The sequence below is a fragment of the Protopterus annectens genome, chromosome 15.part0 (genome assembly GCF_019279795.1).
Source record: "Protopterus annectens isolate FY-2018-M chromosome 15.part0, PAN1.0, whole genome shotgun sequence".
In the NCBI taxonomy this organism is placed as follows: Eukaryota; Metazoa; Chordata; order Ceratodontiformes; family Protopteridae; genus Protopterus; species Protopterus annectens.
In genome coordinates, this window is record NC_056749.1 from 213,406,287 (window position 1) to 213,432,300 (window position 26,014).

Genomic DNA, 26,014 nt, shown 5'->3' on the forward strand with positions numbered 1-26,014 from the left:
CTTCTGTTATTATTGATCCATTCCCATAGCTTGTTTGTGTGTAGTTCTCTAACTCATCTTTGAGTCTCTTGCCCAGCTCACCATAGTTTACTCTCACATAATCTCACACCATCATCTGTCACTTTGTGTTCTTTCTCTTCACCTGCAGTATAAACTGCACATTGTCATGATTACTGTTATGTAATTGCACCTTCAGTTGGATACAGCCTGACCCCCCTCCACCAAACTTAGGAGTATACTCAGAATTCTGTCCTTTTTAGTGTAGTCCATTACCAGTTGACAAAACTGAACACATCATTGTCCAAGACGTCCGTCAACGTCTGCTACCACTGTCCGTAGAAGCTTGGTATGTCACAGTCTGATCCTGTCAGATCCTCAGGACTGTCAGTTTTCCTCCACTTCACTTTCCTCTCCATGTATTCTTCTCCCTTGATGTTTATGTGAGGCCTCCACCTCACTTTCTTCTTTTCATGTATTCTTCTCCCTTGATGTGTATGTGAGGGCCAGTGCACTGTCAGTTCACTAGCATTTCTCCCTTCCTCTGCCTTAACTGACTTGAGTTTTACCTTGTGTTCTGACCATGCTTGTTTCCTTGTCCCATTTATGAGGTAGTGCTCCTCCTCTTTTTGGATCTTGCCTTTGATGCAGTCCTGTGTGTAAATCACTACTTTTCTTAAATCCACTCTGTCATTCCTGAGCAATCAGTGCCTGGGTTCCTCCATGTCCTATCACTTTGTCACTGGTCCATTTTACTGTTAATCGTGTGTCCACCACACCCTCCTGTATCATATGGCACCTCACATCATACCACTTTGTCACTGGCCAATGTTTTGGTTTATCAGCAATGGCAAACCTCCCATCTTGCTTGATAACCTGCAACTCCTCATTTTTCCTACTCTAGCTATGTACTCAGCCATAACCAGGCCATCATTGTCTGTTCTGTGTTGTCCATATTTTTCCTCCTTTCTGAGTACCTACACTTTCTTTTGCTTTTGTAATAGCATATTCCTCTTCAATCTTAGATTAAAAGTATGATCATTGAGTAGTATTTTTTCCAAACTACATTGAGAAGCACTGTCCCTTCTGGACTAATGCAGCGTCTGTGTCTGGCATAGTGCTGGTGTTTTTGCCAAACTTCCACCATTCTGTTACCAGTCTAAAGCTCTTCTTCCTTGTCCAGGTTATAGGCCAGCCACAGTATTCCCTAACTCTCTTCTTCCTCTGCATGCTTGCTGATAAGACAGATAACTCTTCGGAGAATGCTACCACCAACCCCCTTTCCAGGACATTTCTCTATTGTCTCCCTGACCCTGCTTGTTACCACTTCAGCTGTCAAATTTCACAGGTCCTTTGTGGCTACAGGTATATCATCTTGCAGCTGTCCGTCCTCCCTTTTGATGACCAGATTGTTCATCTCCTCCCATGTTTTACTAAGTCTGAGACCAGTTTCACTGTAATATTATCTGTCTTATCTCCCTTGCCAAGACTCTTATTGGTGAATGACTCTGCAGTCATAAAATCCCTCTCCTTTGTCTCTACACTAGCTTTATCCCCCTTTCCTTCCTTTCCTGCTGTGTGCCACTACCCCTTGTACAACATTTTCTGTTTTGTTTTCACCATTTCCATCTTTCCAAACTAACTGTGCTGGTTACTGCCCTCCCTGTGCTGCACCTGATCTCTTTCCCTTACTTTTTGTAGCCTTAGTAGAACTCTTAACTACTGTTAATTCAATTTTGTCTCACTGTACCACTCCTTCCCCATTTAATTCTCCTTGTAGCACTGGCTCTTGCATGACCACATTTAGCACGGTTGCCCATTCGTCACTTGGTAAGGCTGTGTACAAATGTGCTCTCACCTTAGAGTCCTTTCCATGGTGGTATCTTTCTGATCTAATGTTATCCATGTCAATATTCCTCACTCTTGGGTTGTAGGATCTGCCATTGGATCCAAGCCAGAAACTTAGACAGATCTTAGGCTTGAGCTCCTCCCACTCCCATAACCTTGCTGCCCTCTAACCCTTCAGATCTCATTTGCTACTCACCTCTTCAAGCGTGGTTCCGTTGGCTCAAATTTCTTCTGGGGGTAAGTGCTGAATTTTTACATCTTTCTGTAGACGTATCCTTGTTTTGTTAGGCTTCTAGCTTGGTCTGGTGTATTGTATCCTCCAGCTTGTTAAGGCTTTCTTTGTGCTATTTTTCTTGTTCCAAAACATTTGTAGATTCTTATTCTCTTTTTGCTGTTGTGGTGGTGTAAAATTCTGTTTTTGAGTTTTGATTGTCTTTTGGTTTTTGGAACTTGGCTTGTTTCCTGGTGTTCAGTTTTGGTATGTGTGTATGTCAGCTTTGGCAGTCGGTTTGCCCGTTATGTCTGGCAAGCCAGTAGGTTTCAAAAAGGGCTGCTCATGCGGTCGGAATTTGTCCGTGTCCGATTCTCATGAGGAGTGACATTATTGTTTGGGTGCCGACCACCTGGAAGTTGAATGCGACATTTGTGCTACATTCAACTCTCCAGGGCCTTGGACAAATGTCGAAATAAGTTATTGTTGAAGAGTTTGGTTTATTGAGGGTCCGTTGGACCAGTCTCAGGCCAAGCCGGACCCCTCTGATCACAAGAGGAAGGCTCCCTCTGTCCTGGGGTCCTCTTCCTTGAAGAAGCCTAGACTGTCGGATCCTAGCTCCTTGGGTTTGTCTCCAGCCTCCGCTCTGAAGGATCTGACGACCTCAGATTCTAGGTCCTGCAAATCCACCCCTCCGGATCCAAGGCTTCCACTTTGAGGCCTTCGGATCTGAGGTATCTGGAGTCTACTCCTGGTTCAAAGGCCTCCGGATCCAACCAAGACCAGACCTACCACTGATCTGACCTCCTGAGATCCGAGACATTTAGGTTCCAAACGCTCAGATTCTCAGTTGTCCTTATATCCGAGGTAGGCAGATCCAGCATCCGTGTCGGATCCCACTATTGTAATTGAAGACTCTCCTTCGGTTTCTGACATGGGGCAGCCTTTTCCAGCTCCCAGGCACAGAAGCCGATCTGAGAGGCATTGGTGGTCCTCGGGGTCCACGCATGCCTCCTCAGCTAGGTCTTCTGCGTCTTCCAGGAGCTTGCTTCCCTCCAACATGGCTAGGATGATGAGGTCCTTCCTTAAACCTCAGATTGAGTTGGGGCTTCTTGCGCCCCTGCCCATCTGGCAAGGGGCCTTTCCCCTGCTCGTATGCTTTCTTCTCCTCATCCAACCCAGGTGGTAACAGACTTCCAGGCCTCAGCGCAGTGAAGAGGTGACAGGGATTTCTAGAGCCCATGTTGTCTCTACCTCTGTCTGAGTCCCTGACCAGATGTCCTTCGTGTTTCACTGTTGCAGTCATCACTTTTAGGTTTTCTGCTTGCAGTAGCCCTCAGTCGGCCTGATTAACAAGTATTGGGTCCTGCGTCAGTTGCTGTCCCTTCTTCCATTATATCAGGTCGTCAGGGGTATAAAACATGTAGCCGACACCATTATATCAGTCTTTCTTGCCGTGCGGTGCCCGAAGCAGAAGCAGTTCGCAAGTGCCAGTTGGCCGACTCCTGAAATTTTCATTTTCAAATTTCAGAACCAGAGTCTTCAAGTAAAGCCAAGTACCCCATTGGGGAAACTTTTCCTTGCTCCTTACCGATGTCAGTAAAAGTTAATAATTGCATTACATGTGGAAAGCGAATACCTCACAAAGATTTTCATTCAGTGGTAGTGCTGCGGTAGCATTGTCGCCTCACAGTAAGACGCTGTCTGGTTTGATTCTCAGCTAGAGCGTCTTCTGCGTCAAGACATGCGTGAATGAGCGCACCTTCATTGAAGGTTGTGCTTCAGGGCTGGTAACTCGGCACGTAAAAATCAACTACCAATCATTAGCGGACCGGAGTTCCGCTGTGGCGACCCCTAACCTGGAAAAGCTGAAAGACACAACAACAACTATATTCCTTGCCTAGGCCCTGACCACGACGTACCTTGCTGTCCGTTTTGTGCCTTATTTAATCAACGCACTGTCCATCATCGGTATATTTTTGCTTCTAATATTTAGGTTCTCCAGAAATGTCGTTGGCAAGCAATCAGACTACCGGGATTCCGAAAAAGCGCAAAGATAAAGACAGAGAGGCCGCCTAGGTCCAAAATTGCCGACGATGCTTCTCCTAAGCCAGTAGCCAGTTCACTGGTACTCAGTGAGGCGCTTTCGCAGCCCCTGATACCCGCTACTTCTGACTCGCAGGCCTCTACTGAGACCCATTCGGAGTCCAGTATGCCACGAGATGCTTCAACTGTGGAACCTGCGGATGTCTCCACCTTGGATGGGTCCGGAGCCGCTATGCAAACACTGGCTTCTGAGGGTGTATTCATGCCTACGGACTTGCATATTAAACCGATGCCTCCTTCTTCTTTAAGGACCAAACCTCGAACCTTGCCTAGAAAACAGATGACCAGGCCACATGCTCAGGCCTCTATGCCTAAAAAACAAATGATAACAATGGCTGAAGACCTTATAACTTTAATCAGGGGAAGCCAACCTTCCTCTCCTAAGAGATCTAGGACTGAATTTGTTTATGAATCTTCTGACCAGGATTCCGATTCTTCTGATAATCTGGATTTACCCTTATCTACTTATGAGAATTCTGATGCAGAGGACTCTATTCCCTCTGCTTCTCCTCCAGAGGATTTCTCATTTGGTGAAACCTTGCACACTCTAAGGGAACATTTCCACTTGGAAAGCCAGGATTTCTCCAATTCTAAAAAGAGGCTTAGGGACTTCTTACTCCTGCCTCAACATAGGCCTTTAGCTATACCTCCTGTACTAGGCATTGTAGATGGCTTTTCGGAATCTAGTTTGGCCCCTGATTCTTTGCTTCATGCTCCCAGAAAACCTGTCAGATATTACAGGGTTCCTGATTTTCACAAGTTCCTTTTTAAAAATCCTATTGCAGATCCAGACTATTTCACAGGGACCCAAGGGCATTAAGGCTTCTACTGCCAAAAATCCTACCCCTTCTGATAGAGATTCCAGGGTGCTGGATAGATGGGGTAAGAAGTTTTACACTTCTGCAACTTTGGCCATTAGGGCCTTAAACTGTCAGTTTCATATGTTAAAGTATCAACAACATATTATTGGATTGCTTAAACAGAAAATTATGTTGATTGCTGACTGTGCTGAAAATAAGGATTTACAGGATTTGATGCATTCTGCTGAACAGGTTGGAAAACATACTTTGCAGTGTGGGTTTGATTCTTTAGAGGCCTCTTGCAGGGCTGCTGTCACTGGGTCTGTACTCAGAAGGCATGCTTGGCTTAAGGAGGAATCTTTGCCTGATCATGTTAAAGCTAAACTGTTGGATGCTCCCTTAAATCAGGACCGCCTGTTTGGCGATAAAGCTGAGGAAGTTCTTAAAAAAATGGAAGATAAAGCTAAATCTTTGCAAATGTAAATATTTCTTACAAGTTCAGCCTCCAGGATTTGGTAGGCATTGGTCCTCTAAGAATTGGTCCTTTCCTGCTCCTTGTAGGTCTTCTCAATCCAAACCCAGACCCAGCAGAAACCCCATGATGTCCTTCATGGATGCATCTGCAGTCATAACAAGTGGGTTGTCCTGTCGTCAGGCAGCCCTGCAGTCGGCCGGATTCCAAAGTCCGGGTCCGGCTTCGGCTGATGTCGCACTCCACCCGACGTCATCTCTGTAGGTCTTCGGGTATAAAAGCATCAGCCGACGCCATTTTCCTCAGTCTTTCTTGCCGCGTGGCGCCCGAAGCAGAAGCTGTTCGCAAGTGCCGGTCGGTCGGATCCAGAGATTACTTCTACCGAATACTACTTCGAAGACTTCTAAAGCTAAGTACCCCGTTGGGGACTCTTTCTTGCCTCAGCCGATGTCAGAAAAAGTTAACAATTGTTTAACCTGTGGGAAACAAATACCTCATAAAGATTTCCACTCTTACTGTCTGCCTTGTTTAGGCCCAGCCCACGACGTAGCAGCCTGTTCGGCCTGTGCCTCTTTCAACCGACGAACGCTTAGGCGGCGGTCGGAGTTTGCAGAACAGTTTTTCGGTTCTGATTTTGCATACATTATGCCGTCGGATCCTCCGACTACCCCCAAAAAACGCAAAGATAAAGACCGACACTCGCGGTCCGCGGTTTCGGCCGAAACCACGGTAAAGCAAACCGCGAGTGTCTCGGTTTCTGCTGAAACCGAGAAAACTGCTCAAAGTACAGCTGAACCTATTCTTACAACTGAGGCCCCTGCTACAACTCTTGAATCGACCTCAGAAATTTTACCCACTACGGTGGTTGACTTATCAGACACCATCCCCTTGGATGTCTCTACCCCAGCACGTGGTGCTGCTAGGCCTCCAGCTGCCATGTCCATTAAGGCCTTCGCCAGGGCTAAAGCAGCCAAGACTACTAAATCAGTGCCTGTTAAACCCCCCACATCCAGGCCCTCTTCTAGTTCTCAAATGCTTTCTTTGGCAGAAGATTTAATTTCTTTAATTAGAGGATCTCAATCTCACCCAGACAGGGCCTCTCAGCCCCCAGAGAAGAGACCTAGGGCAGAGCCCCTGAGCCAGTGTCTTCTGATGATTCTGCTGATGAATCAGACATAACTGACCAGCCTGAGGCTCCCTTCTCCAAGTTTGAAGATTCTGATGCTGAAGAATCCATTCCAGCTGCTTCCCCACCAGAAGAATTCTCCTTTGGGGAAACCTTGCATGCCATGCGAGAACAGTTCCAATGGCAGCAACAGGATTTTTCAGACTCCAGAAATAGACTTAGGACCTTTCTGCACCTCCCACAGCACAGGCCCTTAGCTATACCTCCTGTTCTCTCTGTGGTGGATGATGCTTTCAATGATGTTTGCTCCGCTCCAGATTCTTTACCCCCAGCCCCTGCCAAACCAGACAGAGTTTACAGGGTGCCAGATACTCATCACCACCTTTACAAGGCCCCACTTGCAGACCCAGAAACTATATCCCAGGGTCCCAAGGCAGTAGCCGCGACCACAGCTAAAACCCTATTCCTTCTGAAAGGGAAGCAAGGTCACTAGACAGATGGGGTAAAAAGGTCTACACTTCAGCTACTCTCTCAGCTAGAGCTTTAAACTGTCAGTTTCACATGATACAATACCAAGAGTTTATGCTTGATCAGTTAACTAAAAACTAACCACTGATGAATCTCTTGATAAGAAATATGTATTAGAGATGGTAAATAACATACAACAGGTTAGCAACCATTCCTTAAAATGTGGCTATGATGCACTGGAGGCTTCATTTAGATCAGCCATGACAGGCACAGTGATAAGAAGGCATGCATGGCTAAAGGAACAAGCTTTACGGATCATGTTAAAGCTAAGTTGCTAGATGCTCCTATGGACAAGACAAGTTTGTTTGGTACACCTGCCCAGCAGGTTATGAAGAAAATGGAAGAAAAGGCAAAATCTGTTCAAACTGTTAAAGATTTCTTGCAGGTTCAACCCCAAGGTTTAGCAGGAACTGGCCTGCCAAAATTGGTCCTTTCCTGACTCCACAAAATTTCAAAGGGGCAGGAATAGGCGTTCCAGAGGCAGAAACCAATCCAGAGGAGGTGCCTACAGAGGACGACAGTGGCAAGGTAACAACAGAGGCACAGACACAGCCACTGCCACTACATCAGCACAACCACAGTGACTTAATCCTAAATCCGCCTACCAGGGAACAAATAGCAGCTCCTCTAGGCGGAAAGTTAACCTTATTTTCAAAGAACTGGCACTACATAACAAAAGACAAGTGGATTTTACAAACCAAAGAACAAGGATACGGTTTCACTTCCACACTTTACCAGTCAAAGAGGAATGCCAAATCTACCTCCAAATCAAAAACAGAGGCTCTACGCCAGATAATGGAGTTAGCAAACATGAGAGCTGTGGAAAGAGTGCCAACAGCAGAACAAGGAAAGGGTTCTACTCCAGACTATTCCTAGTTCCAAGAAAGGAAAAAGTTGGAGACCAATTCTCGACCTGTCCACCTTAAATACATACATCATTGTCCCAAAATTCAAAATGCTGACCCTACAGCAACTTCTTCCCATGCTGGGCAAGGAGTCTTGGCTGGTAACTCTAGATCTCAAGGAGGCATACCTGCACGTCCCCATTCGACCAATCTGCAGAAGATACCTCAGATTTCTTGCAGGATCAGAGCACTATCAATTCTCAGCATTGCCCTTTGGCTTATCTACTGCGCCCAGAGTATTCACAAAATGCCTGGCATCAGTAATCGCCCATTGCAGACTACAGGGAATTCAAATTTACCCATACCTGGACGACTGCCTGCTACAAGGGACAACAAAAGCAAGCTGACAACAGATTTACAAAGGGTCATTTACTTGCTACAAGGACTGGGATACACAGTCAATTTACAAAAGTCAAGGCTGATACCATCCCAAACAAGGACATTCTTGGGCGGAATTGGACACAGTACAACAAATGGCATTCCTGACTACAGAAAAACAAAAGAACTTCCTCTTTACTTCTTGGCACTAACAAAACTGAACAAGTTAACAGCAAGAAAAGTTCTGCAGGCCTTGGGCTTCATGGCATCATGCATAATCTTGGTCCCATTTGCCAGACTACATATGAGGAAACTACAGTGGTACCTAAAGAATTTATGGTCCCAACACAGACACAGTCTAGAAACAAAAATCCCACTAATTCCATGCTTAAAACAGGAGTTCCTATGGTGGGCTCAGGCATGCCAGTCAAACCCAGGCCTACCCTTTCGCAGATGTCAACCAAGCCAGACCATCACAACAGACGCTTCAGACCTAGGATGGGGGGCCCACATGCTGGACAAATGCGTGCAAGGATTGTGGACACAGGATCAACTTCACCTGCACATCAATCTAAAAGAAATGCTGGCAGTAAAACTGGCAATCCAAAAGTTCAAACCATTTCTCAAAGAGGGCCAGTTGATGATAAGGACAGACAACACCACAGTCATGTGGTACATCAACAAACAGGGAGGCACTCATTCATACCCCTATGCAGAATGACCTTGGAGCTGTGGACCCTGGCACTCAGCTACAACATTCAGTTACAGGCAATATTTGTACCGGGGAAAGACAATACTCTAGCAGACATATTAAGCAGAACCACTTCGGATGCCCACGAATGGAAGCTGCACCGGACATCTTCAAGACCATCTCAAGAAATGGGGAATGCCACAGATAGACCTATTCGCATCACCTCTCAATCACCAGCTCAAAAATTCTGCACAAGGACATTCCACCCACTAGCATGGAAAGTGGACTCACTCTCCTTCAACTGGAAAGGCCTAACAGCATATGCATTCCCACCTCTTCCCTTGATACACAAGGTACTACTAAAAATCAAGGAAGAACGTCCAAGGATAATCCTGATAGCTCCAAACTGGCCAAGACAACACTGGTACCCACTACTGAAGAGCATGTCTCGAACAATATGTGGCCAATACCCTGATGCCTTTGATGTTAACTCAGAACAACTACAGCATCATACATCCAAACCTAAAACGCTGCAACTGACTGCATGGAACATCACATAGCAGCAGCTCATCCAGAACTTTCCCAAAGAGTTAAAGACATTATTCTGGAAGCACGCAGACCTTCAACAAGAAGGAACTATGCTGGAAAATGGAAAAGGTTTGTCATTTGGAGTACGGAAAGAGGACAAGATGTGTCAAACATAGATATGCCTAACATTCTGGAGTATCTGGCCGAACTTCTTCATTCAGGCCTGTCCTACTCCTCCATCAAGATACATGCATCAGCTATTTCAGCAGAATACAGCTTTGATCCACCTGTTTTTCGCACCCTTTGCTCAGGCAGTTCCTCAGAGGAATCAAGAATGTAAAACCTCCAAGGAAACCACCATTACCAGCTTGGGATTTAAACTTTGTGCTAGAAAAGTTGACACTATCACCCTTTGAACCAGCAGCAACAGCAGACCTACAACACCTGTCATGGAAAACTGCTTTCCTACTGGCAATTACTTCAGCAAGGAGGGTTTCAGAACTACAGGCCTTAATGGCAGTGCAACCCTTCCTAATCTTCCACCAAGATAGAGTGTCCATGAGGACTAATCCTACATTTATGCCCAAGGTGGTATCCAGAGTGTCTTTAAACCAGGCAATCCACCTACCTACCTTCTTTCCCAACCCACAAAACAGAGGGAAAGAATACTGCATACCTTGGATGTACATAGACAGCTACGCTACTACTTGGACAGAACAAAAATAGCAGAAAGACTGACCAACTTTTTGTAGCCTATGCAACAGGAAGGGAAGGAAAAGCTATTTCCAAACAGACAATCTCCAAATGGATAGGAAATTGCATACGATACTGTTACTCCTTCCATGGAAAACCAATTCCACAGAACATAAGACCTCATTCTACAAGGGCAACAGCCACTACCACAGCCTTCTTACGAGGAGTGGCAACCAAAGACATTATTGAGGCGGCTACTTGGACCTCCGTGCATACATTTGCCAAGCATTATAATTTGCCACTATATTCCAGATCCCGAGCAGGGTTTGCCACTGCTGTACTGCAAGGGATCCTAAACACACCATAATCTACCTTTATCCTCCTCCCCTAGTTGGCTATGGTATTCTACCCACTTGTTATGACTGCAGATGCATCCATGAAGGACATAGTACAGTTTTGTACCTACCATAAATGTAGATGTCCGAACTGGATAGCATCTGCAGTCAGGATTACCCTCCCTCCTTCCCCTCTGTGGTACTCCTAGGGTGTTTACCCTCCTTATAGCTAGCTGTTGGGGGGGAGTCTTTTATGGTGTATTTGTTGTATATATGTACATATATGCTTATTGCTGTGTTTACCTCTATCTATTTGGAAACATTGGCATCTATCCAAATTTTTAGCCTGCAAGAGGGCTACTGGCATCTGGGGCAAGAAACACTGAGGAAAATGGCGTCGGCTGATGCTTTTATACCCGAAGACCTACAGAGATGACGTCGGGTGGAGTGCGACATCAGCCGAAGCCGGACCCGGACTTTGGAATCCGGCCGACTGCAGGGCTGCCTGACGACAGGACAACCCACTTGTTATGACTGCAGATGCTATCCAGTTCGGACATCTACATTTATGGTAGGTACAAAACTGTACTTTTCAGTCCCAGGGTACGCACAAGACTAAGCAGTGGGGTGCTTCCGCTTCCAAATCTGGGAATAGCAAGACTCCCCCCTATGGAAAACTGTCTCAATGACTTGACTTTAAAACTTCCAAGCACTTCTCAACTGACTGCTCCTTTAGGGGGAAGGATTGGTCTGCAAGCCAAAAACTGGGAACTCATTACCCAGGACAAATGGGTTTTAAATATAGTGTCCCGGGGATACAGATTTCACTTTCACACTTTGCCAACGCCCAACGGTTTGCCAGATCTACCCACAAATCAGTGGACAGAGGCTCAAAAGCAAATACTCTCTCTTTTAAACATAAAGGTTATTCAAACTGTACCAGAAGAGGAAAATGGACAAGGTTTCTACTCCAGAATTTTCCTGGTACCCAGAAAAGACAATTTATGGCATCCTATCCTGGACCTGTCCACTCTAAACACCTTTTTGGTGGTTCCAAAATTTAAGATGCTGAGCAGTTGCTTCCCATGCTAGGAAAAAGATGCCTGGATGGCAACTCTCTACTTAAAATAAGCATACCTGCACATCCCAATCAGGGAATCTTGCAGAAGATATCTGCGCTTCAAAGCAGGCTTCAATCACTACCAGTTCTCTGCACTGCCCTTTGGCTTATCTACTGCACCAGAGTATTCACGAAGTGCCTAGCCCCAGTCATTGCATTTTGCAGGCAAAGAAATTTTCAAATATATCCATACCTGGATGATTGCCTAATTCAGGCAGAAAGCCAGGTCATACTTTTGAATCATCTGGCTTTTGTACAAAGAGTGCTAACTTGTCTGGGGTACACTATAAACGAAAAGGAATCACACCTGATACCCTGTCAACAAGTTATATTCCTGGGAGCAAGCTTGAATACAACTTTCCAAATGGCTTTCCTCACGCCAGAGAAACAAATTCATCTGACAACCTACTTCAAACTAGTGGCCACGAAAACCTTGTTATCTGCAAGGCAAATATTGCAAGCCTTGGGGTTCATGGCCTTTTGCATTGTTCTAATTCCATATGCAAGACTGCATATGAGGAAACTACAATGGTACCTAAAAAGCTTATGGTGTCAACATTCTCAGAATCTAAAAACGATTCGTATTATACCTTTCCTAAGCCTGGAATTTCTTTGGTGGGCAGACGTGTGCCACTTAAACAAGGGACTACCATTCACAACACTCCATGCCACCCAAACCCTAACAACAGATGCATCAGATTATGCATGGGGGGGGGGGGCTCATGTGGCAGGGTAGTGCATTCAGGCAAATGGAACCCAAGTCAAATGCACCTGCATATCAATCAAAAAGAAATGTTAGCTGTACAGAATGCACTGACAGCCTTCAAGGACCACATTCTTCCAGGACAATTAATAATAAAGACGGACAACACCACTGTTATGTGGTACATAAACAAGTGGGGGGTACACATTCTTACCCCCTCTGCAGACTAGCCATGGCATTGTGGAACACAGCCCTGAGCTGTCAAGTACATCTACAAGCTCGATTCCTGCCAGGAAAACTAAATACACTGGCAGACAAACAGAAACCTCATGGACCCACACGAGTGGAAAATGGAACCAAGGATTTTCAACATGCTGACAAGCAAATGGGGGAGCCCAGATATAGACCCGTTTGGTTCCCCCCAAAACTATCAGTTGGACAAATTTTGCACAAGGACTCCCCACAAACAAGCTTGAAAAGTGGATGGCTCTGTCCTTCAGCTGGAAAAAAATATCAGTTTATGCCTTTCCTCCTCTGCCTCTGCTCCCCAAAGTACTACTAAAGATCAAACAAGACAAACCAAGGACGATTTTGATTGCACCAGACTGGCACGCCAACACTGGTTACCCCCTCTTGGGCAGTGTGTCGCTGTTTGTCCCATGGCATCTGCCACAGACTCCTACTCTATTGTCTCAGCAGGACAACCAAATTCTGCACCCTCAACAAAACACTGAATCTAGCAGCCTGGCTTATTGCATCATTTCTCATTTACCATCCCTCAGTAAACCAGTGATGGATATCATTTTAGAGGCAAGGAGGCCTAGTACTAGAAAATCTTACGCAGAAAAATGGAAGAGATTCTGTGCCTGGAACCAGTGTCAAGGGAAGAACACAACAGTGCCCAATTTACCTCAGATTTTACAATACTTAACTGAGATGTTTCATAAGGGGCCTGTCTTTCTCCTCCATCAAAATTCATGCCTCCGTCATCTCAGCTCATTATAACACAGAACCACCCCTCTTCTCTCATCCTCTGCTTAAGCAGTTCCTCAGAGGGGCCAAAAATTGACAACCACCCAGGAGAGCTCCATCTCCAGCCTGGGACCTCAACATTGTATTGGAAAAGCTCACCCTTCCTCCTTTCGAGCCAGCTGCCACTGTGGACTTAAAATTCCTTTCTTGGAAAACAGCTTTCCTTTTAGCAATCACTTCAGCAAGAAGGGTATCTGAATTACAGGCCCTCATGGCAGTGGAGCCTTTCATCATCTTTCATTCAGACAGGGTGTCCCTCAGGACCAATCCCTCCTCCATGCCCAAGGTGGTATCCAGTGTGGCCCTTAATCAGTCCATACATTTGTCAAACTTCTTTCCTAATCCACATAGCAAAAGGGAATGGATTCTGCACTCCTTAGACGTGCACAGACAACTTAGATTCTACTTGGACAGAACTAAACCTCAAAGGAAATCTGATCAACTGCTGGTGGCATTTGCTGCAGGGGCAGAGGGGAAGGCTATTTCCAAGCAAACTATTTCCAAATGTATAGGCCATTGCATTCATTTCTGCTACAAACACCATGGAAAACCTATCCCACAGGGGATCAGACCCCACTCTACCAGGGCTGCATCTACCTCTACAACCTTTCTCAGAGGCGTCCCTACAAGGGACATCCTAGAAGCTGCTACCTGGAGTTCTGTACATACTTTCACCAAGCATTACCATCTGCCAATTTTCTCTAACTCCAGAGCTAGCTTTGCCACTGCAGTCTTGCAGAGCCTTTTAGCTGGTCCTAATTCTATTTAAATTCCTCCTCCCATACATAGCTTTGGGAATCTACCCAAAAGTGATGACTGCAACAGTGAAACACAAAGAACATAGTACAGTTGTGTACACTTACCATAAATGTAGATGTTAAAGTGTATTCACTGTTGCAGTCCTGGTTACCCTCCCTCCAACCCCCTTCTTATTTTGGATATACCTCTACTTTCCTTTGCTGTTTCCAAAAGCTTTTTGGTGTATTTGCTTTTTTGTTGGAGGTATAACCTTGCATATTTATAGATTTAATTGCTTCCCATTAAGGGGGCACCTGACATCTGGGGCAAGGAAAAACTGATGTAATGGCGTCGGCTACATGTTTTATACCCCTGAGGACCTGATGTCATGAAAGAAGGGACAGCAACTGACGCAGGACCCAAGACTTTGTTACTCAGGCCGACTGAGGGCTACTGCAAGCAGATAACCCAAAAGTGATGACTGCAACAGTGAATACACTGTAACATCTACATTTATGGTAAGTGTACACAACTGTACTTTCTGCTCTTCCTCCCCCAGAGCAGACTTTGTCCTGGATCCAACCAGTCACTCTGGAGTCCTTGAGGGAGGGCTTCAGTCCCATTTTTTTCAGACCAGTCTCTGCCCCGCAGTGCATTTGCTTTCAACAGCTTGGGCCAGTATTATCTGGGGGTCTTGAGGTAGTGGAATAATCTGTTCCCTCTTTTCAGCTCGCCTTGCCTGCCAGGAATGGGGAGGGGCATCGTCCAGCTCTTTGACCTTCCGAGTAGTAGAGAGGACCTTCTCCTCTGCCACAGCTGCCTCCCTTGCTATCCAGGGTCCTTCCCAGCCCCTTAGAGTGGACCTTCCTCATCCTGCTCTTGGTCAGCCCTCTCAAACAAGCCTTCAGGTGGGAGTTACCCCACTTGGGGTTCCCCACTCTTAAAAGTCCTCCCCTGAACCCCCCTCAGAGGAAGCGCCTCGGAAGAGATTGTGCAAGACGAGACACCTAGACTTCCCCTATAGAGTCACTCACCAAAGATATGGATCTCGATGAAGGGGACAGGTCCCCCAGATCTCCGCCCAGAGATGTCTCCTTTGGTGACATCCTGGATATCCCCAAGTTGAAGGACAGATGGTCTTCCCAACCCACGTCCTCCAAGGAGTCCTTATTCCTGAAGACATTCAAGACAGGACCATCTACCACTGGGCCCCCCCCCCCCCAACGGAGGAACTGGTAGATCTTATCGCTAGCAGTGCGTGGAAGGAGCCAGATACTGTGGAACCAGTGCCAAAACAAGTGGATAAGTTCCTCAGCCCTCCCACAGACGAGACCATTCTGGTGTAAGGGGGTGCCAGTCGATGCTATATTGGTAGCTGCCGCCACTAAAAAGGAGTTGGCGGAGCAGAGTATGTCTCTTCATCTCCCCAACTGAGAATTTCGGGTGATCGACAGACATGGAAAGTGGTTCTTCGCCTCAGCTACCTTTGTGCTGTGGGCACTTAATTACTTGGCACAGTTCACCTGCCTCCAGAGGGATTTGGTCAAGGAACTCACCACTTCCCTTGCCGAGTTATTGTCTGTTGAGGACTTGAGCAAAGTCTTCCCTAAGCTATCTACTCTTGCATCACTATCTAATTTCTCAAAGAGGCTGATTTCCAGTGCTGCGGAAGGCACCTCTCAATCGGTCAGCACAGGCATCGATATTCGGCTTTTTGCCTGGCTGTGCCTATGCAGGTTTGCAGTGAGCAGGAAGGTAAGACCTTGTTGGCTGTGGGAATCAAGTTTTTTACCCCTCCACAGTCCTTTTCTAAGACACACACCAAGGGACTAGGAAATGATGGTTCTGTAAGTCGAAGTCTTCTGTTCAAGACACTCAGGATGAACCCTCTTTTAGAGGTCGAGGGAGAGGGTTCAATGGCAGACACCGCCCCCAGAGGTGGAGGGAGTCCGCAAAATCGGGGCTCCAGGGAGCCCTTCTTGTGCTGCTCGACTGCCCTGGAGACAGTCTGGGGTCATTTGTTGCTGCACCCTTTGGCCTGGGCAAACATTACAAGAGATCGCTGGATGCTAAACATTATTTCATTCCCTTTTGCCAACCCCCCCCCCCCAAAAGCAGGAAATCCTCTCTGATGCACCACCCCATCAGAGGGAGTTAGCTCAGCTAGATGTGCTCAAGCTTCTTCAGAAAAGAGCCATCTAAGAGGTTCCCCCAGCATAACAAGAATCCAAAATGTACTGTCGCTTCTTTTTAGTGCCAAAGAAGATGGGGGGACCTACATCCAATTCTGAACCTAAGCGAGTTAAATCTGTCCTTCAAGAATTCCAAGTTCCGGATGGTCACTCTTCAGTTCATCATGCCCCATCTGCCCAAGGATGACTGGATGTGCTCTGTGGAGCTCTAGGATGCGTACTATCACATAAAAATACAGGCACTCCAGGAGCCATCTCTGCTTTCGCGTAGGGGCAGATCATTACCAATTCAGGACCCCTCACCCTTTGGTCTTACAACAGCCCCCCTCAGGTGTTCACCAAGTGCATGACATTGGTGGTAGCTCAACTGAGACTGCAAGGATTCCAGGTGTTTCCTTAACTTGACGATTGGCTCCTCACAGCTCCACCAAGGATCAACTGGCCACAGCCACTTAGTACATTTTTCCCCTGTTCGACCAGCTACGGATTTCCGTCGATCTACCCAAGTCGAATCTGATTCCATCCGAAAGCTTGGAGTTTATTGGCATCCATCTGGACACTGTGTCAGAGATTGCAGCTTTAACCGCTCAGGCATGTACAACTAATCAGATCTCATGTTCAGTGCCTCCTAGATTTGTCTCATCCTCAGGTCTGTTTCATTGTTAGGGCCTTAGGGTCCATGGCAGCGGCAATCTGTCCGGTGCTATTAGCCTTGTTTTACATGAGGGCTCTACAGTGGATTCTAGCAGTCCAGTGGTCTTCTCTGTCTCATCCCATGACAGCTTCTATCCGCTTCACTCCAGTGTGCAGGCGTCCTCTAATTTGGTGGATTCAATCTTCCAATCTCCTCATGGGCAAGACCCTTTTCTCTTCTACCCCAGTGCCACGGTGACCACAGCTTCTATCCACTTCACTCCAGTGTGCAGGCGTCATCTAATTTGGTGGATTCAATCTTCCAATCTCTTCATGGGCAGACCCTTTTCTCTTCTCCCTCAGTGCCACGGTGACCATGGATGTTTCCTTGCTGGAGTGGGGGGGTGCATTGCCAGAGAAGGACGGTCCAAGGTACGTGGTCCCTTGCAGAGATCAAACTGCACATAAATGTACAGGTGCTATCCTCCAAAAAAAGGAAGCCAATCTGGTGGTCCCCTGCCATAAACAAACTCTAGAAACAAAAGGAAGAAGCTGTTGCAAAAGAGTAAAATCCCAAGATTGGAGGAACTCCCTGGTCAGCTTCAGCAAGAAGCTGAGATCCCTCATAAAATTCTCCAAAGTCAGTTATGAAAATAAAATCACCATGGATTACAAAGACAACCACAAAGCATGCTATAGCTATGTCAAGAATCTCAATGTCAACACTCAGATCTCCTCTGAGCTACAGCACAATGGCACTAAATATACAGAACCAACTGATATTGTCAACATCCTGGCAGATAGGTTCAGTGCTAAATTTACCCCCCTCTCGCCGTCCAAAGGGCCCATCTTAATACTGGAAGAATGCAAAGCCCCTGTAGTCACGGATAAAAAAGTAAAGGCCGCACTCTCCAAAGCCAAGAACACAGCATCCATGGAACCAGACAGCATCCCAGGCTGCGTACTGCACGAACTACAGAACGAACTGGCACCCCACCTAAATACCATGTTCAATCATAGCCTCACCTCAGGCTATGTGCCTACTGAATGGTGCACAGCGACAGTTATCTCACTCTACAAAGGGGGTGCCACCACAGACCCCAGAAACTACCGCTCCATTAGCCTGACGAGCATGGTCTGCAAGGCCATGGAATGTATCATCTTGGAGCTTATAAACAAAGACATGGGTAACCTCCAAATCCTGGACCCCACTCAGTTAGGGTTTGTAAAGGATAATCCATGTCTACTAAACCTGATTGACTTCTTTGAAGCAGTCGCTAGAGCCGTAGATGAGGGCAAGGTAGTGCACACAGCCTATCTTGACCTCGCCAAGGCTTTTGATACCATCCCCCACTCTGGAATTATAGATAAACTTACTAAACTGGGTATAAATCCCTGTGTCACAAGATAGGTGGCCAACTGGCTCACTGATAGAACCCACACAGTAAAAGTAGCCGACTCCAAGATCAAAGTCAGACCAATGACGAGTGGAGTACCATAGTGTTCAGTCCTGGGTCCTCTCCTGTTCGGCATCTACGTCTCTGAAGTGCAGGCCAGCACAGGGGGTCTTTGGCTAACAAAGTTCACAGATGACTGCAAACTGGGAGCCATAATAGAATCACCTAATGATATAGGCATTCTACAAAAGGGCCACACAGAGACAGACACTTGGTGTCAAAGTCATGGCCTCAAGCTCAGTGCCAAGAAGTACATTGTGTTCCCCTTTGGGGAAAAACTCTATACCCATAAAGTACCACATAGGCGGTAGCTCACTAAACACAGTGTGATGTGGCCTTGGGACGCAGGTGGACAGTAGTCTCTCCTTTGATAACCACATCGCCACAGTAGTCAGGAAATCCTTCTATGTGGCACATCATCACAAAAGGGTTCTCCTCTAGAAAAAAGGAGGTCATTGTTCCTCTCTACTCATCCCTCATTAGACCCATTATAGAGTACAATGTCCCATTTGGCATGCATCTCACAAGACACCTACAACAATTGGAAAGGCCACAGAAATACCTCACTAAGAGGATTACCGGCCTCAAACAGATGCCATATGCAGACCATCTCAAAAAACTCCAGCTCTACTCTGTCGCATATCGCCTACTCAGAGGCGATCTCTGCCTAACATACAAAGCTATGTCAAACCCAGAGCTGTTGGACATGCTACACTTAAAGAAATCCCAGTCTCTCTCAACCACACACTCCAGGGACCTAAACCATTTCACCACAATAAAAGAACATGCTGGAGGGCTAGATTCCTGTCCCAGAGACTTCCCATACTCTGGAACAATCTACCCATTCATGTCAAGCAAAGCTCCTCATTGGCCTGCTTTAAGAAAAATCTTGATGACTGGATGGGAAATAGAAAATTCACCCTGGGTATCACTTCTGCGGCACTGCTTGACAGGGCCATAGGAAAATAATTTTCTTTGGTGCAAAAGCCAGGGAACCTTTTTGGCTAGGTTTATATAGGCCCCAGGGCCAATAGCCTAGTATCTACGTATGAAGATGAGAGCAGTTCGTCTCACACTGCAAGCCTTTCAGGACTGCCTCCCTCTGGGCAACATTGCAGCTGTGTGGTACATCACCAAACAAGGGGGCACATGTTCTTATCTGCTCTGTCATGAGGCCATGAGACTGTGGGATTGGGCGATGTCCTCAGGGAGCTTTCTCCTTGCAACACACATTTCTGGGGAGTCCAACGTGCTAGCAGACAGGCTCAGCAGAGCTATCTTGAGTCGTCAGGAGTGGTCCCTGAATCCCTCAGTGGTGACAGAGATCTTCCTTCATTGGGGTCGTCCGAGCTGCAGTCAGTTTCCTTCCCTTCACAATCACAAATGCAGCCAATATTTCTCCCTGATCCCTCCCCAGCCGGCGAGTCTCCCAGGAATGTTGTAGTTCGCAATTGGCCTCTGGGTCTCCTTTATGCTTTTCCTCCTATACCTCTCATTACCAGAGTGCTTCAGAAAGCTCAGTGCCTCAAGGCTACCTTGATCCTCATCGCCCCCTTCTGGCCTTGACAGGTGTGGTTTCCCCCTCTTAAGGTCTCATCTGAAGTACCTCCCCTTGGGTACTTGATCCCCTTCCAGATCTGATTTCTCACCCCTTTCATATTCCGATCCCAAACCTTCAGATCTGACTGCATTGTTTGTCCACTTCCTGTAATTCTGAACCAGCCTAGGCTTGCCTTGCCCATCAGAGACATTCTTCTGGCCTCTCAGAAGGCTTCCACCAGAAAAGGTCTATGATAGTAAATGGAAAATATTCTCTATCTGGGCCAAGCAGCAGAATTTGGATCCCGTTTCTGCTTCCATTCCAGACATCTTATTATTCTTGTCTTGTCTCTTTCAAGACGGGGCTAGTTTATCCAGTATTAAGCTCCAATTAATGGCCATAAAAGGAGGTCTAAGCAGAAAAAAGCCCATCAAAGATCCTTGACCTGCTTGGGACCTTTCCTTTTTGCTGCAGTCTCTTACAGAGTCCCTTCGAGCCTGCCGCAACTTGTGATATGAAGTTTCTATCATAGAAGACCACCTTTCTGATGGCTATGATATCAGCAAGACAAGTTTCTGAGCTGCAGGCTCTCTCTATTAAGCCTCCATAAATGATTTTTCATAGAGAAAGAGAGAATGGCTGTCCGGACTAACCCTCCTTCATGCCCAAGGTGGCCACTATAGCAAATTTGAATCAATCCATTTAGTTGCTGATTTTCTTCCCCAACTACTCCAATAAAGGGAAATATTTGCTGCATACCCTTGACGTACATAGAAATCTATGATTCTTCTTAGAGAGGAAAAAGAGCTTTCGCATATCTGACCAGCTGTTTGTGGCCTTTTCTGTTAACGGACAGGGCCGGGCGGTATCTAAGATTACTGTACCTCACTGGATTTCCAAATGTATTTCTACAATTTATTCTTCTAAGGGTTTGTCCTTACCAGGACTAGTCAGAGCTCATTCTACTAGATCTGTGGCTACACCAGCTGCCTATTAGGCCCGACATTCTTTAAATGAGATTTGTGTGGCTGCCACCTGGTCCACACATTTGTTACCCATTACAAACTTGACATAGTTTCCAGAAACAGGGTTTCCTTTGGCTCCACAATTCTTCGGCATGTCCTTTCATGAGGCCACCCAGGATTTTGTGGTAGCTGGGGACTCTGACCCAAAAGTCAGGAATAGTGACATGGATAACATCAGATAGAGAGTTATGTACTTACCATAACTTAGCATCTGTGTTATCCTATGTTACAGTTTATCACTATTCCTCCCTCCTTCCCCTGTCCTGTGGGACCTAGAAGAAGTAAAGAAGTCCTCTCTGGTGGTTAAGTTCTACCATGGCTGTTTTCTAGCTCTAGGGCAAACTGGATTTGAGGGATTAGAGGCAGCAAGGGACTATGGGAGTGGGAGGAGCTTGAGCCTAGGATCTGTATGATAAGTTGCCAGCTTGGATACGATATCAGATCCAACGACCCAAGAGGGATAAATAATGACATAAGGATAACACAGATGCTAATTTATGTTAAGTACATAACTTTTTTCCCTTTCAGCTCACTCTGTGCTTCTCACGTTGCCTGTATTCTTCTGGCATCCGTCAAATATTTTTTGTCTTCTGCCTTTCTTCACCGTATTCTGAATTTTTGGCTTTCTTTTGCCTCTTCACCAGTGCATCTCTTCCCTTTTTCAGCTAACTAGCCAATCTGCTACCATCTGTAGATCTCATATTTTCCACTGAAACTCCCACATTCTACTTTAGACCATACATTCTGCACCATCCAAAGTTCTCTGAGCCCAAACCACTGGCCCAAATGCTGAACACACCATTCATTTTACTGCCCCACTCTTCTTGTCCAGCATATCATGGGTTTTTAATGTCTTTGATCCTTCAGTTTATTATAGAATTGTTTTGTATTGTTTAAGCACCTGGTTAGGCCTTTCTATAACAAGTGCTATTCCTGACCAGCTAAAGAAGTGCCTGTCATAAGTCAATCTAATGGTTAAATGCCAGATCTGCTGAGAGAGAAGATGAAGTCCTGACTATGACCCAGGTGACCTGAATTTGATTAATGGCATAGCATCTTGTAGAGCTATCACTGAGGAGGACTGAAATGAATGGGCTGATCCATTCATCCTCCTCAATAGAAGGAGACGGGTGCATGTCTGTGGCACACACTTTGCATTGATTTAATTGCTGGAGACTGGAAAAATGTGTTGCACAATTGCCTTTCCTGGAGTGGTGGAAGTTTTCTTCAGGCTTACACTGCTTGCAGGAGTGAGTAGAAGTTGAAGTTAAAATTAAAATGATAGGTGTAAAATAATATGTCTTAAAGTACATCTTCAGATTTACAGCCATTATGATTCAGAAAATAACTTCACAATCTATACATTTTATTCACTGTAATACTCAGCTAACCTGCAAGGTGCTGTAATATGAATGACATGTCAGCAGTTGTAAGCAGCTGTAAACAAACGCTAACATTTATCTTAGCCGAAGTTGGCTGTAGCCAACTCAAAGATCCTTTTCCATTCTGCTTTAAGATAAAAATACAATGGCCTGTAAATGTTAGACATCCAAAAGACAGCTGTGATTCTCTGTGTGATTAATTTTTTCTTGGTAAAGACTAATGGAAAACCAAAATTTAGAAAGTATATGAGAAGGCATTTAGCAGTCTTTAAAGTGGTAAGAGCATTAAGTAAAGTGGAGCAGGCCAAGTCTGTGAAATTCATTGTGTAATAATTTTTTTTTTCATCACTTTCCACTTGCAGGACTATAACTGAGCACATTGCATCACTAGATGGAGCTCCTCACTTGCCCCTGAAAAAAAAAAGCAATTGTGTCTAGTGAGCTTACTCATTTAACCAATGAATGGAAGTAACAGAAAATTAGTATGTTTCCTTTGTAGTGATATCAGAGCAAGTTTGGGGTCGTGTGAAGAAATGGCAGTGGGAAAGCAGTAATTCAGTCAGAAGAGGGTGATGTGCTTTAGCTTACTACTTCCCATAATGTTCTGGGAGTTCTGTTGTGGATGATGTAGCCCTAACCCATGAAAGTTTCCTTTAGCTTATGACATAAGCCCAGGACTTTAAGTGGAGCACTTATGGGTGCCTATATCTTGTTCGCAAAAAAAGTAAAAATAAAAAAGAAACTATTACTTTAGGATGGTATTGTTCAGCTGAGTACAGAAAGTAAGTCTTCACCTAAAACTTTATCTGAACTGTGTCACCATAATTGTGCCACATGAACCCATACTGGGGTCCACTGTCTTTTTCTCCATGAAAATTAACCGAAAAATATTTATAAATGTTTGAGTACATTACCCCTGTATTGTGTGTAGATAGTTATGACCATGCCTTTGAGTAACATTGAGTCCGGCACCATTGTTCATTTCCTTTCTGACCTGCCAAGTGTCTAGTAAGAGTAAACTTAGGTTGAAGAATGCTTGATATAATACTGTGGGTCTACTTGATATGGCTAACATTTCACAATGTCGAACTTCATATGGCCGAGACCATATGATCGACATTTGAAATGTCGACCATACAAGTAAAAAACAAAAACAAAAACTTACCTTAACGCTGCCCCCCCCCGGAACTTAAATATACCAACTCCGAGATTGCACTACAGTGCGGAAGTGGAAATCTTTCCATTCCGCACTGTAGGGAGATGCTGGTTTCCTATGGTTGACATTTCAAATGTTGATCATATGGTCTCGGCCATATGAATGTCGACTTTCTGAAATGTCGACCATTCGAAGGGGACCCAATACTGTACAGTCTGAATGGCCATTTGGCTCAGTGCCCAAGATGATTGTACATTTAGGATCTACAATCTTTGTAGGTGTCATCGTTGAAATATTTTTGTACCTTTTGCAAGCACCTGTATATGGCACTCTGTATTTAACGTTAGCTTTGGTTGCAGCTTTGGTTAATATATGCCTAGCTTGCGAAGCAAGCCTGCTACTTATGTATGTTTTTTTTTAATGTCCTTATTATTTTGCAGTGCACACTTAAATGCTGCTTTTGTCACAGAACTTGTACAGAGTACAGGGTCTAACCTATTTTGTAGACTTTTGTTCTTTGCACACAGGAGGATAACCCATTGTGCATTGTCTATACAAGATCCAGCTCACTGCGTTTAGCAGCACCAGTCACTAGCTTTTGCATGCAGTCCTATGCCCAAAATACCACACTTCTGTATGCATTCAGCATAGCCACCACCTACCTAGTTTTTGCATCGATTTGCTTGGAATTCACGAATACTCACTGTGCCTCAGGTGAGTGTAACTAAGGATGTCAGCCTTATGTGGGTTTGCATCAGAGCAGTGCAGCACATTGCATTGCCTCTCCCTCTCTCTCTTTCTGATTATTACCTCTTTGATTACATGCATACTTAAACTGAGTTAAATAATCATGTACATCTCATCTTGATAGGTTACAACAGAGTAGCTTGGTACCTATCAGATTGTTCCACGTTGGTCTGATGCTGTTGAGTGAATGAGTTTACACATGCTCTATTCTTTCAGGTGTTGAATCTTTTTTTAAATGAGCACAATGAGATATCTTGTGGTTACTGTATGAGACAATAGACAAGTCACCAACAGACGGTTGTATCAGTCCATTGTCTCCTAGTCTTGTGTTGTACCACATATTGAATCCCTAAGTATGCATACATGGTTATTAGAAGGGAAAACTTTTTATTGTCTTAAAGTATTGACCAAGTCCTTTAAACATTTGGAAAAATATTTGTAAGTGCTTGTTAATTTTCTAAATGTGGTCATTGTCATTTTACTGTATATATTTCTAGTACAGTGCTAAGTTACAGGTGAAGAATAATCCACTGCTGAAAATGTTTGCTGTAATCCTTATTTTATGTAGCTTGGGATTAAAATCTTTTAATTTCAGTGTTTCTCGATTTGATTAAAGGTCCTAATAGAAAAGGAGTGGATATCAATGGGCCATAAATTTAGTCACAGGTATGTATGATATCTCTTCTTTCAGACTTGCTTATTGCAAGTCTGTCACTACATTTGCTTTATAATTTTCTTTTTTATATGCTCATGTTTTACTCTTATCATTGAAGCCATTCCATTAAGGTACATAGTTATCTAAATCTTTGCAACATATCCATAGACTAGCCCTGCTTATGATTGTTGAACAGTTCACTGAATGGTATGTAATGAACTTCCTTAACCATTTTTCTTCTCTAAAGGAAACTGCCTTCTGAGTTTAAAGTGCTTAAATTTTAGAGGCCTCCAGATTTCAAATAAGGTTTGACAGACTCTTGAGATTGATGCTAATTGTAAAAAAGAAAATACATACCCTTCCCAATGGTCTTAGGTGGAAAGTGTTTTTGGCCAGACCTCTCTTGTCATTGAAATTTTGGTCAATAAAATGACTTAATGGCTACACTTCAGATAACACTGTGCTAATATCTGCAACTTGTGCAGGTGTAGTTATCAGTAATGGTTGCAGTGTAAATTACCTTACATGATGGTCAGCTTATTTTTTTTAAAGGGGAAGGTAAAGGACCCTTTCAGTCACAACTCACACTAAATGTGGGAAAGGCGATACTGTAAACACTGACAGTACAGTGAGGTCACATTAATCAGTGTACACAGTTAAGCTTATCCAGAGTAAGATAGGCAGTGTGTTGCATGATATTACTATTATCAGACCTCTTATAAGTCTTAAAAGAAAAAGTTATGGACATTTCCGAATTACATTTAGCTGAAACACCTGATGTCCTTGAAGACTAATTTGCATATATCCCATTTTGCCTCTAACACAAGAGGTTTAATTAATCACACAGCAGAAAGTCTAGTTTTCTTAGATTTTTCTTTTTGTGTTTTTAACCGATTGTTTTTTCTGTCTGACCTTTTTACTCATTGTTTTATTATCAGACCTTGTAGGATTTTAAGGTGTTTGGAAGCTAAGAAGTGCAAAAATGCAGTGTACTTTATATGGCAGTGCATGTGTATAACAGTAAAAAAAAAAAAAAAAAGATATACCAATTAAGTGATAAAAATTAAATGCTCTTT

General features: G+C 44.8%; 1 protein-coding gene across 1 annotated transcript in view; it reads left to right on the plus strand.

Annotated features, from left to right (window-relative positions):
- MTMR8 (myotubularin related protein 8) overlaps window positions 1-26,014 on the plus strand; it is a 1,273,681-nt gene that overhangs the window by 819,751 nt on the left and 427,916 nt on the right. Inside the window, 1 exon segment of the mRNA XM_044057715.1 lies at window positions 24,900-24,949. Within this exon segment, the coding sequence (XP_043913650.1) occupies window positions 24,900-24,949 (50 nt within the window).